The following is a 15,825-nucleotide window of genomic DNA, read 5'->3' as shown; positions in this document are numbered from 1 at the left end:
TTTACAGCACAGAAACAGGCCCTTCAGCCCAAAGCGCCTGAGCCAACCATCAAGCACTCTACTAGTTACATCCTCCAAGAATTCTAGTAGATATGTCAAGCATGATTTCCCTTTCGTAAATCCATGCTGACTCTGCCTGATTCTACCACTGTTCTCTAAGTGCTCTGCTATAAAATCTTTGATAATGGACACTAGAATTTTCCCCACTACCGACGTCAGGCTGACTGGTCTATAATTCCCTGCTTTCTCTCTACCTCCCTTTTTAAATAGTGGGGTTACATTAGGTACCCTGCAATCTGTAGGAACCGTTCCAGAATCTTGGAAGATGACCACCAATGCATCCACTGTTTCCAGGGCGACTTCCTTAAGAACTCTGGGATGCAGACCATCAGGCCCTGGGGATTTATCGGCCTTCAATCCCATCAATTTCCCAACACCATTTCTCTACTAATACTGATTTCCTTCAGTTTCTCTCTGTCACTATGTCCTCTGTCCTCTGTTCTCCTACATTTCTGGTATGATATTTGTGTCCTCCTTTGTGAAGACAGAACCAAAGTATGCATTTAGTTGGTCAGCCATTTCTTTGTTCCCCATAATAAATTCCCCTGTTTCTGACTGTAAGGGACCTACATTTGTCTTCAACAATCTTTTTCTCCTCACATACCTATAGAAACTTTTACTGTCAGTTTTTATGTTCCCAGCAAGCTTACTCTCGTACTCTATTTTCCCCTTCTTAATCAATCCCTTAGTCCTCCTTTGCTGAGTTCTAAACTACTCCCAATCCTCAGGTCTGTTTTTTTTTTCTGGCAGATTTATATGCCTCTTCCTTGGATCTAATGCTATCTCTAATTTCCCTTGTAAGCCATGGTTTAGCTACCTTTCCCGTTTTACTTTTGCACCAGACAGGGATAAACAATTGTTGCAGTTCATCCATGCGCTCTTTAAATGTTTGCCAATGTAAGGATCATTGAACAATGCCAAGTCTGTTTCCTTTCCTGGTTTTCTCCCAGCACTTCTGAAACTGTTGCTTCTTGTTTGGTGAATCAAGATACTGAGAGTCATAGAATCTCAGAATGGTTACAGCACAGCAGGAAGCTGTTTGGCCTGTCGTGTCCATGCCTGCTGTCTGAAATAACAGTTCACCTAGTTTCACTCCGCTGCTTTTTCCCCGTAACTCTGCGATTTTTTTCTCTTTAGATAATTGTCCAATTCTCTTTTGAAGACCTCGGTTGAATTTGCCTCCACCACACTCTCAGACAGTGCATTCCAGATCTAATCACTCATTAAGTACAAACAATTTTCCTTATGGCACCATTGCTTCTTTTGCCAATCACCATAAATTGGTGTACTCTGGTTCTTGACCCATCCGCCATTGGGAACAGTTACTCCCTACCATGATTTTGAACACCTCTATCAAATCTCTTCTCAGCATTCTCATCGCTAAGGAGAACAGCCCCAGCTTCTCTGATCTATCTATGTAACTGAAGTTCCTCATCCCCAAAAACATTCCCGTGAATTTTTTTTGCATGATCTCCAATACATTCACATCCTTCCTAAAGTGTGGTGCGCAGAATTGGACGCAGTACTCCCAGTTGAGGCCAAATCAATGTTTTATACTGGCTCATCATAACTTCTTTGCTTTTGTTCAGAATTCCATATGTTTTATTAACCACTTTCTCTACCTGCCCTGCCACCTTCAATAATTTGTGTATATATACCCGCAGGTCACTCTCCTCTTGCACCCCTTTAGAGTTGTACCCTTTATTTTATATTGCCTATTCTCATTCTTCTGCCAGAAGGAATCACTTCACACTTCTCTGCATTAAATTTCATCTGCCATTTGTCTGCCCATTCCAGCAGGCTATGTATGTCATCTTGAAGTTTACCACTATCCTCCTCACAGTGCACAATACCTCCATGTTTTGTGTCATCCACAAATTTTGAATTTATGCCCAGTGCACCCAAGTCCAGGTCACTAATATATATCAAGAAAAGCAGTGGCCCTAGGACTGACCCCTGAGGAAACCCCTCTATATACTTACCTCCAGTCTGAAAAAAATAGCTGTTCATGACTACTCTGTTTCCTGTCATGCGAACATACGAACATATGAGTTAGAAGCAGGAGTAGGCCACTCGGCCCTTCGAGCCTGCTCCGCCATTCAATAAGATCATGGCTGAACTGATTACTCCACATTTCCACCTACCCCCGATAACTTTCCACCCCCTTATCAAGAATCTATCAACCTCTGCCTTAAAAATATTCAAAGACTCTGCTTCCACTGCCTTTTGAGGAAGAGAATTCGAAAGACTCATGACCCTCTGAGAGAAAAAATTTCTCCTCATCTCTGTCTTAAATGGGTGACCTCTTATTTTTAAACTGTGCCCCCACATTCTAGATTGACCCACAAGGGAAACATCCTTTCCACTGCCACCCTGCCAACACCCCTCAGGATCTTGTATGTTTCAATCAAGTTGTCTCTTACTGTTCTAAATTCCAGCAGATACAAGCCTAGCCTGTCCAATCTTTCCTTGTAAAAAAGCCCGCCCCTTCCAGGTATTAGTATAGTAAACTTTCTCTGTATTGCTCCAACACATTTACATCCTTCCTTAAATAAGGAGACCAGTACTGTACACAGTACTCCAGTTGTGGTCTCACCAATGCCCTGTATAACTGAAGCATAAGCTCCCTACTTTTGTATTCAATTCCTCTCACGATAAATGATAACATTCTATTAGCTTTCCCAATTACATGCTGTACCTGCATACTAACCTTTTGCGATTCGTGCACCAGGATACACAGATCCCTCTGCATCTCAGAGCTCTGAAATCTCTCACCATTTAGATAATATGCTTCTTTCTCACTCTTCCAGCCAAAGTGAACAATTTCACACTTTCCCACATTCTACTCCATTTGTCAGGTCCTTGCCCACTCACTTAACCTATCTATATCCCTTTGTAGCCCCCTATGTCCTTGTCACAAGTTACTTTCCTACCTATCTTTGTGTCATCAGCATACTTAGCAACCATACCTTAGGTCCCTTCATCTAAATCATTTATATAAATTGTAAAAAGTTGAGGCTCCAGCACAGATCCCTGTGGCACACTACTCATTACATCTTGCCAACCAGAAAATGACCCATTTATGCCTACTCTGTTTCCTGTTAGCTATCCAATCTTCTATTCGTGCCAATATGTTACCCCCTATACCATGAGCTTTTATTTTCTGCAATAACCTTTGATGTGGCACCTTATCAAATGCCTTCTGGAAATCTAAGTCACTCAGCCAACTTCATATCCATGCTGCTTCTGTCCCTTTTATTCCATGGGCTTTAACAGTGCTGAGAAGCCTGTTATGTAGCGCCTTGTCACATGCCTTTTGGAAGTCCATGTACACCACATTAGCCGTATTACCCTCATTAACCCTCTGTTACCTCAACAAAAAAACTTAAGCAAGTTAGTTGAACACCATTTTTCCTTAACAAATCCCTGCTGGCCATCCTTAATTACTCCACATTTGGCAAAGCGACTGCTAATTTTATCTTGAATTATCATTTCTAAAAGCTTTCCCACCACCGAAGTTAAACTGACTGGCCTGTAGTTGCTGGGCTTATCTTTACACCCTTTTTTGAACAAGGATGTAATATTTGTAATTCTCCGGTCCTTTGGTACCACCCCTGAAGCTAGGGAAAACTGGAAAATTATGACAAGTGCCTCTGCAATTTCTACCCTTACTTGCCTCAGTGGGGCACCGGTTAGTTCAGTTGGCTAGCATGTGGTTCAGAACAACATCAACAGTGCAAATTCAATTCCCATTCCAGTCTGAGGAAGGAAACTGGAAACCACCTCATATACCTTCTTCCCTAGTCATGCTTATCTCTCCTGTGTGGAGAAAAGGAGCAGAGGACATGCTTTTGGGTAGACCACCACCACGGTATGGCACTTCCCTCAGTATCCTCGGATACACCTCATCTGGTCCTGGTGACTTATCAACTTTAACTGCAGTCAACTTCCTCTTTATCAATTTTTAGCTCATCCAGTGTCTTAAATATCACCTCTTTCACCATGATTTGGGCAGCTGATTATTCCTTGGTAAAGACAGATGCAAAGTACTCATTTAGTACCTCAGCCATGCCCCCTGCCTCCATGTGTAAATCTACCTTTTGGCCCCACTCCTCTTTTTCCCACCCTTTTCTATTTATGTACCTATAGAAGACTCTTGGATTCCCTTTCTTCTTAGATGCCAGTATTTTCTCCTCCACTCTTCTTGCTGCCCTTAATTATGTTTTCATTTCCCCTCTGAACTTTCTATATTCAGCATGGTTCTCAATTGTATTCCACCTGATATCTGTCATATGTACCCCTTTTCTACTTCATCTTTCTTGCTATCTCTTTCGTCATTCAGGGAGTTCTGTATTTCTTTGTCCTACCTTTTCTCCCTCGTGGGAATGTACCTTGACTGTACCCAAACAATCTCCTCTTTAAAGGCAGCCGATTTTTCCTTAACCGTGTTGCCTGCCAGCCTTTAATCCAATTTACCTGGGCCAGATCCCCCCCCCCCAGTTCTCACTCCATTGAAGTTGGCCCTCCTCCTGATTAAATATTTTGACTCCGATTGCACCTTGTCTTTTTCTATAGCCAACCTAGACCTTATGATACTATGATCACTGTCCCCTAGATATTTCCCTACTGACACTTGATCCACATGACCTGCCTCATTTCTCAGAACCAGATCCAGCAATGCCTTCTTCCTCAATGGGCTGGAACCATACTGATGTAGAAACTACTGGGGAAGCTACTACCTTCGCCCCCGCCAGATCATTACCTAGGAGCAGGTCAACCCCGTCCACAGGCAAACTACGGACAATCCCTACAGTCACCGGTCCCGAAACTAGGTCGCACTCCAAGTGCACCCAGCATAAAGGTACAGGCGTACACTGTCCTTCAATACCATTCACCACCATTCTGGTATTTACTGCATTCTCTGGGGGAAAGGTCAGGTCTTTTCCCAGTAAAAGGGACCTAGTGGCCCCTGTGTCCCTGAGGATTACTATGGACTTGCTTGCCTCACTAGAGGGGTATGAAGTTACTCTCCCTTCAGACACAAAATCCTGATAGCCTTCAGGAACCCTAAACGTTTTTCCTGCACCTACAGCAGTACATTTCCTGGGCCTTACTACTGCTGCAGTTAAAGGCACAGCTTGTTCAGCTGTGCTTTCCATCAGGGTCCTTTCTCCTTTTACTGAGCGGGTTTGTCCTGATTAACCCTACAGGCTTTTCCTGTAGCTTCCAGCAGTCAGCTCTTAGATAACCTGCTTTATTACAATGGAAGCACAAAGGTCTCCGGGTCTCACTCCTACTTACAGCAGTATTCGTTTTGGCTGCAGGAGGGCCACTGTGTCTCCTGCTTTTCCCTCTCTCCCAGGACTGCTTGGGCTTCTATCACTTCTTTGTCTTTTTCAGATTTGTAGGGGTGACTAGGAAAGGTTTTCCCCTGGGGAGCTGACTTATAGATGAGGGCAAACTCATCAGTCAGAACTGCAGGTTGCCAGGCTCAATGAACCTTTTGTTCCTCTACATGTGTCTTTATGGAAAGTGGGAGAGAGTTTTTAAATTCCTCAAGCAAGATTACCTCTCTGAGATTTTCATAGCTGGCCTGCACTTTAAGAGCCCTCAGCCTCCGGTCAAAAGCCAGCTGCTTACTTCTCTCAAACTCCATGTAAGTTTGATCAGCTTGCTTCTTAAGGGATCTAAACTTCTAGTGATAGGCTTCCAGTACTAGCTCATATGCCCCGAGGATAGCAATTTTGTCAGTTCATAATTTGATGAACTCTCATCGGGCAACAGGGAATAAACCTCATGGGCTTTTCCTGTTAGCTGACTTTGTAACAGCAGAGTCCAAGTCTCAGCTGGCCACTTTAACTGCCTTGTAAGGTTTTCAAAAGATACAATAAATGCTTCCATGTCTCCCTCATTGAATTTTGGAGTCCATTGGGAAAATTTTAACGATTCTGTACCCAGCCCTGAATTACAATCCTCCATATTGGCTATGATTTCACTCGGGTTACTCTGTCGCCCCCAAGTTAACTAAAGCCACCTAAGCATTCCTTCTGGAAGCTTATTTCTCTCTCTCTCTCTCTCTCCCTCTCTCTCACTGTCTCTCTCTCAGGAGTTCAGACTTTCTAGCCTTCGCATGGACAGAAATCCAACACTGCTCAGCTATTTTTCTCAACTCTTCCATAGACAATGCTTTTAACTTATTTCAAGTTACGTCAAACTGGCTTCAGTCGCAGCTAGTATTCCAGCACACACAACCACAAGAAAACCTGTATTGCAATCTTTTCTCTTTTTTTTTGATTGGGATCAATTTGACTTCCCACTTCCAATTTCTCGTTTGTGGGTTGAATCTGGATGCTAGCCCCCAAATTTCTGTTATGACCTGGTGAGAAAGGGGTCTAGGGTTCACTCTCGGCCTTTGCCTGGTTTGACCGTAACAGGGTTTAATTTTTAAAACACACTGTTTTTAGCTCCCCCTCAGTGAATCCTTGTTCACTGCTCTCAAGTTGTAGTGGCAAAGTAATCATCCAGACAGGTTTTCTCAGATTTAAACAATAAAGGTGTAAGTTTATTAACCTTAAAACTCTAATTTGGTTAAAACTACTATGAATATGTGACGCGACCACGCTAGCATGCATATGCGGTAAACACACGCAGATAGAAACAGTAACGGAGAAAGAATAAAGGGGAAACGTTTGAAGCAATAGCTGGAGTTCATTTACTAACTTTTGAGTTCGTTGTAGAGTCTTTGATTTCAGTTAAATCCTGCCGTTTCGTTGGGGCCCAGTGCACGCTTTCAATCTTGTTTTGCTGTAGGAGTCTTCTCTCTTTAGGTTTAAGTGGCTTCAGTGGATCTGGAAATTTGTGAGAAAGAAAGAGAGAGAGAGCCAGGGAGAGAGGCTCTTTCTTTCTTCAAGTTCAGTTGCAGTCTAACCCAAATTGTTCTGTGAACAGTTCAAAACCAAACCTGGGCCAGTAGGTTAGACATGTAACAAACTCTCCTGCGTTTTTTGTGGATTCTCCATCTTAGACACCCGCAGTTGGGGGTGGGAGGGGGGGTGGGTGGGGGAATGGAATGCTGGCTTGTTAACCAGACATTGAATGGGTATCAAAACCTATTTGCGTTAATTGGATCAGGGAGCCGTTCCGTTGTCTCTTCAGGCAACTGTCTCTTAGTATGCAAATGTTTCCAGCCACTGTTGACCTCTTTAAACAAGTCATCTTTTCAGTCCAGCAACAGTTTAAAATTAATGCTCATATGACGAAATGAATATGCCTCATTCTTGGCAGGTGGGGTCTTCATGACATTTTCCAATGTTAAGACTTCCTTAATAATAATTTTCAGTATCTTCCCAACGACTGATGACTAACTGGCCAGTAGTTCCCTGTTTTCTCTCTACCTCCTTTCTTGAAAAGCGGCATTTGCCAACCTCCAATCTGACGGGACTATTCCTGAATCCAAGGAATTCTGGAAAATCATAGCCAGCGCATCCACTATGTCTGCAGCTATCTCTTTTAGAACCCTAGGATGTAGGCCATCTAGTCCCAGGGACTTGTCAGATTTTAGTCCTTCAAGTTTTTTCGGCTGATATCAATATCCTTAATTTCCTCACTCTCTCTTTTTAGCCCCTAGGTTATAGCCTATTTCTGGTATGGAATTTGTGTCTTCTACTGTGAAGACAGACACAAAATATTTGTTCAATGCCTCTGCCATTTCCTCATTCCCCATGATGATTTCTCCTGTCTCTGCCTCCAAGGGACCAACGTCTACTTTAACTACTCTCTTCCTTTTTATGCACATATAAAAGCTCTTAACTGTTTTTATATTGCTGGCTAGTTTACTCTCATTCTATTTTTTCCCTTTTTATCAACTTTTTGGTGGCCCTTTGCTGGTTTCTAAAACACTCCCAGTCCTCAGAGTTGCTACTATTTTTTGCAACAATGTAAGCCTCTTCTTTTAGTCTAATATTCTCCTTAACCTCCTGAGTGAGCCACGGATGGGTCTTTCTGGACGAGTTTTTGTTTTTGAACAGAATGTACTTTTGTTGAACCATTTGAATTGTTTCTTTGAATGTTTCCCACTGTTCATTTACCGCCATACCTTCCAGTCTATTTACCCAATTAACCTTAGCCAGTTCTCCCCTCATACCTTCGTAATTGGTTTTGTTTAAGTTTAAGATTAACATTGTTTGTGATTGAAATGTGTCATTGGAAATTCAATGGCATTATGATCACTATTTCCCAGTGGATCTTTTACTATGACATTGCTTATTAGCCCTGCTTCATTACACAATTCCCTATCTTTCCTGAAAACCTTGTATCCAAGAATATTTAGTACCCAGTGCTGTCCTTTTTTGAGACAGGCCATTTAACTAAGAAGTGACACTGGATCCTGTCCTCTCACAATGTAAATGCAGGGATTGCTAGGTATTTGATCAGGAACAGGATCTTTGAGTTTTCCCTTCAATAACCTGAGCTCACTGAATGGGTTTAGCTCAGTTAACTCAGCACAGGCTGGGCATTGTACTTGTGATTTCTTGTTCTGTATGGATAGTGCTACATGTCCAATGCCTCTCCCCAGTTAATCTGATAATCCAGCTTCTATTTCTCAGTGTATTTATTGTTAGTAGCCATAGCCTATTATTGCTGCATCTCTTGGTCTTTTAGGTCATGTTTGGGACTTCAGAAATCTGATGGTCTATCAAAATCCCATCACTGGGGACCTGGAACTGCACACCACACCTTGGTCATCCTGCGAATGCTTGTTTGATGATGATGAAAGAGCCATTGCATTCAGGACAAAGTACCAACCCAGCGAGACGGCCGCTATTAAAGTGATGGACCTTTCCACCTTGCTACACACCAAGTATTCAGGTATGTACAGAGCCATCTGATGGTGACAGCATCATAACCAAGGGTTACTGGGTCCTACACTGAATTACAAGTTTGTTCAAGAGTGAGTTTGAACCCTGGAATATTTTCTCACTGATATTTCTGATGGTATTTTTGAAAACATAGAAAATAGGAGCAGGAGTAGGCCTTTGGGCCTGCCCTACCATTCAAAAAATATCATGGCTGATTGTCTAATTCAGTACCCTGTTCCCGCTTTCTCCCCCGATCCCTTGATCCCTTTGGCTTTAAGAAATCTATCCATCTCCTTCTTGAATATATTTCATGACTTGGCCTCCACTGCCTTCTGTGGTAGGGAATTCCACAGGTTCACCACCCTCTGAGTGAAGGAATTTCTCCTCATCTCTGTTCTAAATGGCATACCCTGTATCCTGAGACTGTGACCCCTGGTTCTGGACTCCCCAGCCATTGGGAACATCCTCCCTGTCTAGTCCTGTTAGAATTTTATAGGTTTCTATGAGATCCCATCTCATTCTTCTAAACTCTAGTGAATATAGGCCTAGTCGACCCAATCTCTCCTCATACGTCAATCCTGCCATCCCAGGAATCAGACTAGTAAATCTTCTTTGCACTCCGTCCATGGCAAGAACATCCTTCCTCAGATAAGGAGACCAAAACTGCACACAATACTCCAGATGTGGTCTCACCAAGGTCCTGTATAACTGCAGTAAGACATCCTTGCTTCTGCACTCAAATCCTTTTGCAATGAAGGCCAACATACCATTCGCCTTCCTAACTGCTTGCTGCACCTGAATGGTTGCTTTCAGCGACTGGTGTACAAGGACACCCAAGTCTTGTTGCACCTCCCCCTTTCCCAATCTATCACCATTCAGATAATCTGCCTTTCCGTTTGTACAACCAAAGTGGATAGCCTCATATTTAGTGACGTTATACAGCATCTGCCATCCATTTGCCCACTCATCCAACTTGTCCAAATCACATTGGAGCCTCTTTGCATCCTCCTCACAGCTCACATTCCCCCCCAGCTTTGTGTCATCTGCAAACTTGGAAATGTTGCATTTAGTTCCCTCACCCAATTCATTAATATATATTGTGAATAGCTGGGGTCCAAGCACTAATCCCTGGGGTATCCCACTGGTCACTGCCTGCCACCCGGAAAAAGACCCGTTTATTCCTACTCTCTGTTTCCTGTCTGTCAACCAATTCTCAATCCATGCCAGTATATTACCTCCAATGCAATGTGCTTTAATTTTGCACACTAACCTCTTATGTGGGACTTTATCAAAAGCCTTCTGAAAATCCAAATACACCACATCCACTGGTTTTCCTTTAGCTATTCTATTAGTTACATCCTCAAAAAAAACTCAGTAGATTTGTTAAGCATGACTTCCCTTTTGTAAACCCATGCTGACTTTGCCCAATCCCGTTTTTGCTTTCCAGGTGTTCTGCTATCACATCCTTTATAATAGACTCTAGCATTTTCCCCACTACTGATGTAAGGCTAACTGGTCTGTAATTCCCTGTTTTTTCTCTCCCTCCTTTTTTAAATAGTGGGGTTACATTTGCCACCCTCCAGTCTGTAGGAACTGCTCCAGAGTCTATAGAATTTTGGAAGATAACCACCAATGCATCCACTGTTTCCAGGGCCACTTCCTTTAGTGCTCTGTAATGTAGATTATCAGGCCCTGGGGATTTGTCAGCCTTTAACCCATTAGCAGTATTTTTTCACTAATACTGATTTCCTTCAGTTCCTCTCTCTCTATAGAATTTTGGAAGATGACCACCAATGCATCCACTATTTTCAGTACTTTGGGATGTAGATGATCAGGCCCTGGAGTTTAGGTTCCCTAACATTTCTGGGAGGTTATTTGTGTCCTACTTTGTGAAGATAGAACCAAAGTATGTGTTTAATTGTTCTGCCATTTCTTTGTTCCCATTATAATTTCCCCTGTTTCTGACCTACATTTGTCTTCACAAATCTTTTTCTCTTCACATATATTTATAGAAGCTTTTACAGTCAGTTTTTATGAGCCACGCAAGTTTACTCTGATACTCTATTTTCCCCCACTTAATCAGCCTCTTTGTCCTCCTTTGCTGAATTCTAAACTGCTCCCAGTCCTCAGACTTGCTGCTTTTTCTGGCAATTTTATATGCCTCCTCTTTGGATCTAATACTATCCCTAACTTCTTTGGTAAGCCACGGTTGAGCCATCTTTCCGGTTTAATTTTTGCGCCAGACAGGAATGAATAATTGTTGTTCACGTTCTTTAAATATTATCCATTGCCTATCCACCGTGAACCCTTTTAGTAAAGTTCCCTAATCTACCATAGCCAACTCGCGCCTCATGCCTTCATAGTTTCCTTTATTTAGATTCAGGACCCTAGTTTCGGATTCAACTACTTCACTCTCCATCTTAATGAAAAGTGAACTTTTTCACAAGTGAAAAAGTGAAAATTATCCCTCCAATTTTCTCCTCCTCTTGCCTGGAGGTCCTGGGGCACCTAGCCCAAGTGGCTAATCTATGTGTGTGAATATATATAGTGAATGTCAGTGAATTTCTCCTCCCTAGCCCAAGGGTTCTGAGAAAGAATAAACAACTTACATCTATATAACACCTTTCACAACCTCACAATATCCCAAAGCACTTTACAGCCAATTTATTAATTTTGTAGTGTAGGAAACGTGGCAGTCAATTTGTGCACAGCAAGGCCCACAAACAATAACATTTTCTCATACACCCATGTGCATTCTCTTGTGAAACTATATAGCTTTACTCTTCCTTTTCCTACCACTGCAACCCCTGTGGCTTCAGCAGAGGTAGAGGCAAGCTGCTCAGATCCCTGCTCTGCATGTTAAGATGCTCTTGGCCAATGGTCTCTGAGATTTGGACCCCGCCAAAGACTGTTCCATCTCCACCTGTGCAGAGGCAGACTCGGCCATTGGGAGACAAGGGGGCAGGGGGTGAGAAAGGAAGCGCTTTGAGTGGTGTTGCCACTTCCATGTCCCTTCTCACCATCATCCCTCTCATGGGCCAGCTGCACTTCACTGCTACCTCTCTGCTGGAGAGCACTTTGTTGCAGATCAGTGTAGCACTGTAATGCCAAGGCTAAGGTATCTGTCATCCTATTTAAGGCGGCAGACCTTTTGACATCCAGAGTCTGCACAACAGTGGTCAAGGCATGTGTGTACTCATTTGATGTTCCAAAGGGCTGGCCATCTATACATAAAGGACCGCATAATTGCAATTCCCTGCGACATCAACTCACTCATTCCTGAGCCAGACTGCTCCTTCTATCTGCAATTGTAGTCTGTGTGTTTGGGAGGTCTGTCTGTATGTCTGGTGCTTCACAGTGATTATCCTTTTCATTGATGGCCCCCAGGACACACAACTATGTATAGCTGAGCAGAGCTTGGAGATGGCTCCGACCTGGACTCTCCACTGAAAGAACAGATCTATAAGTGACTGTAATGGCAGGTTTAGAGGTGGGGGGGGTGCAGGAAATAAGTGGAAAACCCCATTGGGATGGCTGCTCCCCAATACTGCCTTGCCTCTGAACATGTTTCCCAGGGCTGGGCTGCCACAGGAATTAGCAGCCCACTCCACAGAGACGGGTAGCCAATTAGGCCAATTAAGGGCCATTTTTGAATGCCAGTGGCATTTTTCCAGTGTCAGACTGGCCCCCTGCTGAGTCTGGAGGGCAACAGCAACTTGGAGGTGGCCTCTGGAAGCAGGCCAAGGGCCCAATGAAGGAGCCACAAGTGTGAAAAAGCTGCAGCTGTGGCCACAATCAACCATGTGGAGGGATTTCCCAGCCGCCACACTGATGGCCGTAACTACTGTGTGCCTTTAGTCTTAAATTTTCAGCACTATTCTGAGAGTGCCTCCATTTTGAAGCACTCTCATGCTCGCTTTTCTGCCTCAGCAGCCCCCATCTCAGCCGGTGAGCCTGCCTGCTGTCCAGTGCTGTGGGCCTTCTGCCTCGGGAACCCGCCCACCATCCTTAACTGGGCTGCGAGCGCAGAGGCAGCCAATTAGGACTCCACCTCACGTAAAGTTGCACCAGCTTGGCGCCTTGATGATCAGCATGGGCTCGGGACTCGCATATGGTCCCGACACCAGGTTCCCAATGATCACGAGAAACTCCAACAGTGCATTTAATGAGGGCAACTATCAGGGAGAGGCATGAAATTGCTTGATAAAGATGAGTGGAAATGGTGGATGGATGTGAGGAAGTAGATGGAAAGAGAAGGTGGATGAGCTTTTAAGGTAAGTGAGTGTAAGGAGTAATGTGCTGGAGTAGGCTTGACAAGGCAGAGTGAAAGGTTGGGGTGATAGGCAAAGCAGAATATAGGTGAATTTGCACTTCTATTGCTTTTCCTGTCCTGGTTAGGGCATTAAAGTGCTTCCTGCACTGAATCTAGGAACGTGGCACAGTGCTTCTGGCTGCTGACCTCCTGGGCCACCTCCAGCTGTACCACTTCTGTGGCAGCAGCAGGTTTCTTCTTTGTGCGACTGGGGAAGAGAATCTCTTCTGTGGCTCCTCACTGACCCCCAGCAGTGAACTGGGAGGTGGATGCAAAGAGGCAGCAAAAGCATTTAGACAGGTTAAGTGAGTGGGCATGTGGATAAATGTAAAGTTGTCTACTTTGGTAGGAAAAATAGAAAAGTAGAATATTTCTTAAATGGTGAGACACTCAGAAATGTTGGTTTTTAGAGGAATCTGTTTGTCTTAATACACAAATTACAGAAGTTAACATGCAAGCACAGCAAACATTTAGGAAAGCAAATGGTATGTTGCCTTGGTTACAAAGGGATTGGAGTATAAGAGTAAAGAAATCTTACACCAGTTTGTATAGGGGTTGGTGAGACCCCAGCTGGAGCACTGTGTACAGTTTTCAACTCCTTACCCAAGGAAGGATATACTTGCCTTAGAAGGAGTGCAACAAAGGTTCACCAGACTGATTCCTGGGATGAGAGAATTGTCCTATGAGGAGGAATTGAGTCAACTCAACCTATATTTCCTAGAGTTTAGAAGAATGAGAGGTTATCTGATTGAAACAAAGAATTTTTAAGGGGCTTGACAGGGTAGGTGCTGGGAGGATGTTTCCCCTGGCTGGGAAGTCTAGAACTAGGAGTCACAGTCTTAGAAGAAGTGGTCGGCCATTTATGGCTGAGATGAAAGGAAATTTCTTCACTCAAGGTGTTGTGAACCTTTGGGATGTTCTACCCCAGAGAATTGTGGTTGCTCAGTTGTTGAGTATATTCATGGCTGAGATAGATAGATTTTTATATATTAAGGGACTCGAGATATGGGTCTAGTGTGGGAAGGTACAGCTGAAGTAGAAGATCAGCCATGATCTGACTGAATGCCGAAGTGTGCTTGAGGGACCAAATGGCCTACTCCTGCACCTATTTCTTATGTTCTTATGCAGTTCATCAAGTGATGCATCATTAAATCAAGGCGCAGCCCTTGACTGTCCTGAATTCATCCTGAAACCTCTCCCTCTCTGCAAACTCCTAACTCCTCGAAATTCCAATTTTGGATTAGCTCTTTAAATACTGGAGTTCACATTGTGTCATTGGGGTCCTCAATGTGCCTGCAGTGATACCATTGATGCCAAACCCAGAAGTCAAATAATAATGAGGTAGCTGCGTTAAAATACACAGACAATTTACTTCTGGCTTTCCCACGTGATATCGAAACCGCTCAGCAGCCCCACGCACTACCTCCTACCGAGTTAATATCAGGGCCTACCTCTCTCTTGGGAATTAATTTTATGCAGTCCCATTTTCTGCTATCTCCCCAATTGCATCCCCCTTTCCTGCTTTCTATCTGTTGTTACAACCGTTCAGAACAAAGCCCCCTATCAGTATATATATTTCTGATTGCAGTGGAAGCAATGCACTCTCCCTCTCTCTCTCTCTCTCTCTCTCTCTCTCTCTGTCTCCCTCTCTCTCTGTCTCTCTCTGTCTCCCTCTGTCTCTCTCTCTCTCTCTCTCTCTCTCTCTCTCTCTCTCTCTGTCTCCGTCTGTCTCTCTCTCTCCGTCTGTGGACTTTAGAAACACTTGTATAATCAATTCTGCACCACTGATTGAAGTATAAGACCCACCAATCCCCTCATTCATTTGAATAAAATGATTAAAGAGTCTGTATAAAAACCTACAGAATCATTTATAATTTGGGATCTTTAATATTTATTGTGCACATTCTGCAAAGCCTCATGGGGGCTAATATTTCAAATCATTCCAATGCTATTGGCCTGGTATCACACTCTTTTTGTGTATTTTTACATACTTTAACTGAAAAGTATAAACTGTTTAACAGGGAAATGAATATGAGTCAAATATTTTTCCATTGAGAAATCTGGGCAGAGGATCAGAGCTCACAGGTCAGGACACTACAGTGGATGATCTCTGGATTACTACCTGAGCCACGAGCAAGTTGGCTTGGGTAAATAAAATCAGAGAGTTGAGTGCATGGCTCAAAGATTGGTGTGGAAGAAATGGGTTTCAATTTGTAGGGGGCTGCCACCAGTATTGGGGAAAGAGGGAGCTGTTCTATTCAGATGGGCTTCACTTGAACGAAGTTGGGGCCAGTGTCCTGGAAAGTTGAATAACTAGGGCTGTAAAGAGGGCTTTAATCTAAATTGTGGGGGTGGGGGGCGGGGTAAGGGTTCAGGTAAGGGGACAATTAGAAAGCTAGAAAGTACAGGCAATAGTGCAGGATAGCAATATGGATAATAACCAGAGTGTGACGGGAAGGGACAGAGTGTACAAACATAAGAGTGCACTAGCAAATAGGGTCAGAGTAGGGAAAAATGGTAAAAAGACAGAATTAAAGGCTCTTTATCTGGGTGCATGCAGCATAGCAAGATAGATGAATTGATGCACAAATAAAA

At 43.5% G+C, this 15,825-nt stretch overlaps 1 protein-coding gene across 9 annotated transcripts in view; it reads left to right on the top strand.

Annotated features, from left to right (window-relative positions):
* shld2 (shieldin complex subunit 2) overlaps nucleotides 1–15,825 on the top strand; it is a 149,975-nt gene that overhangs the window by 111,712 nt on the left and 22,438 nt on the right. For all 9 annotated transcript variants that reach the window (XM_068020774.1, XM_068020772.1, XM_068020768.1 and 6 more), the window contains one exon: nucleotides 8,722–8,928. In XM_068020774.1, the coding sequence (XP_067876875.1) occupies nucleotides 8,722–8,928 (207 nt within the window). The remainder of the gene's footprint in view (nucleotides 1–8,721; nucleotides 8,929–15,825) is intronic.

This window comes from Heterodontus francisci, chromosome 42 (genome assembly GCF_036365525.1).
Source record: "Heterodontus francisci isolate sHetFra1 chromosome 42, sHetFra1.hap1, whole genome shotgun sequence".
NCBI lineage: Eukaryota > Metazoa > Chordata > Chondrichthyes > Heterodontiformes > Heterodontidae > Heterodontus > Heterodontus francisci.
The sequence above is the reverse complement of the archived record's forward strand: the minus strand, read 5'-3'. Positions and strand labels throughout refer to the sequence as shown.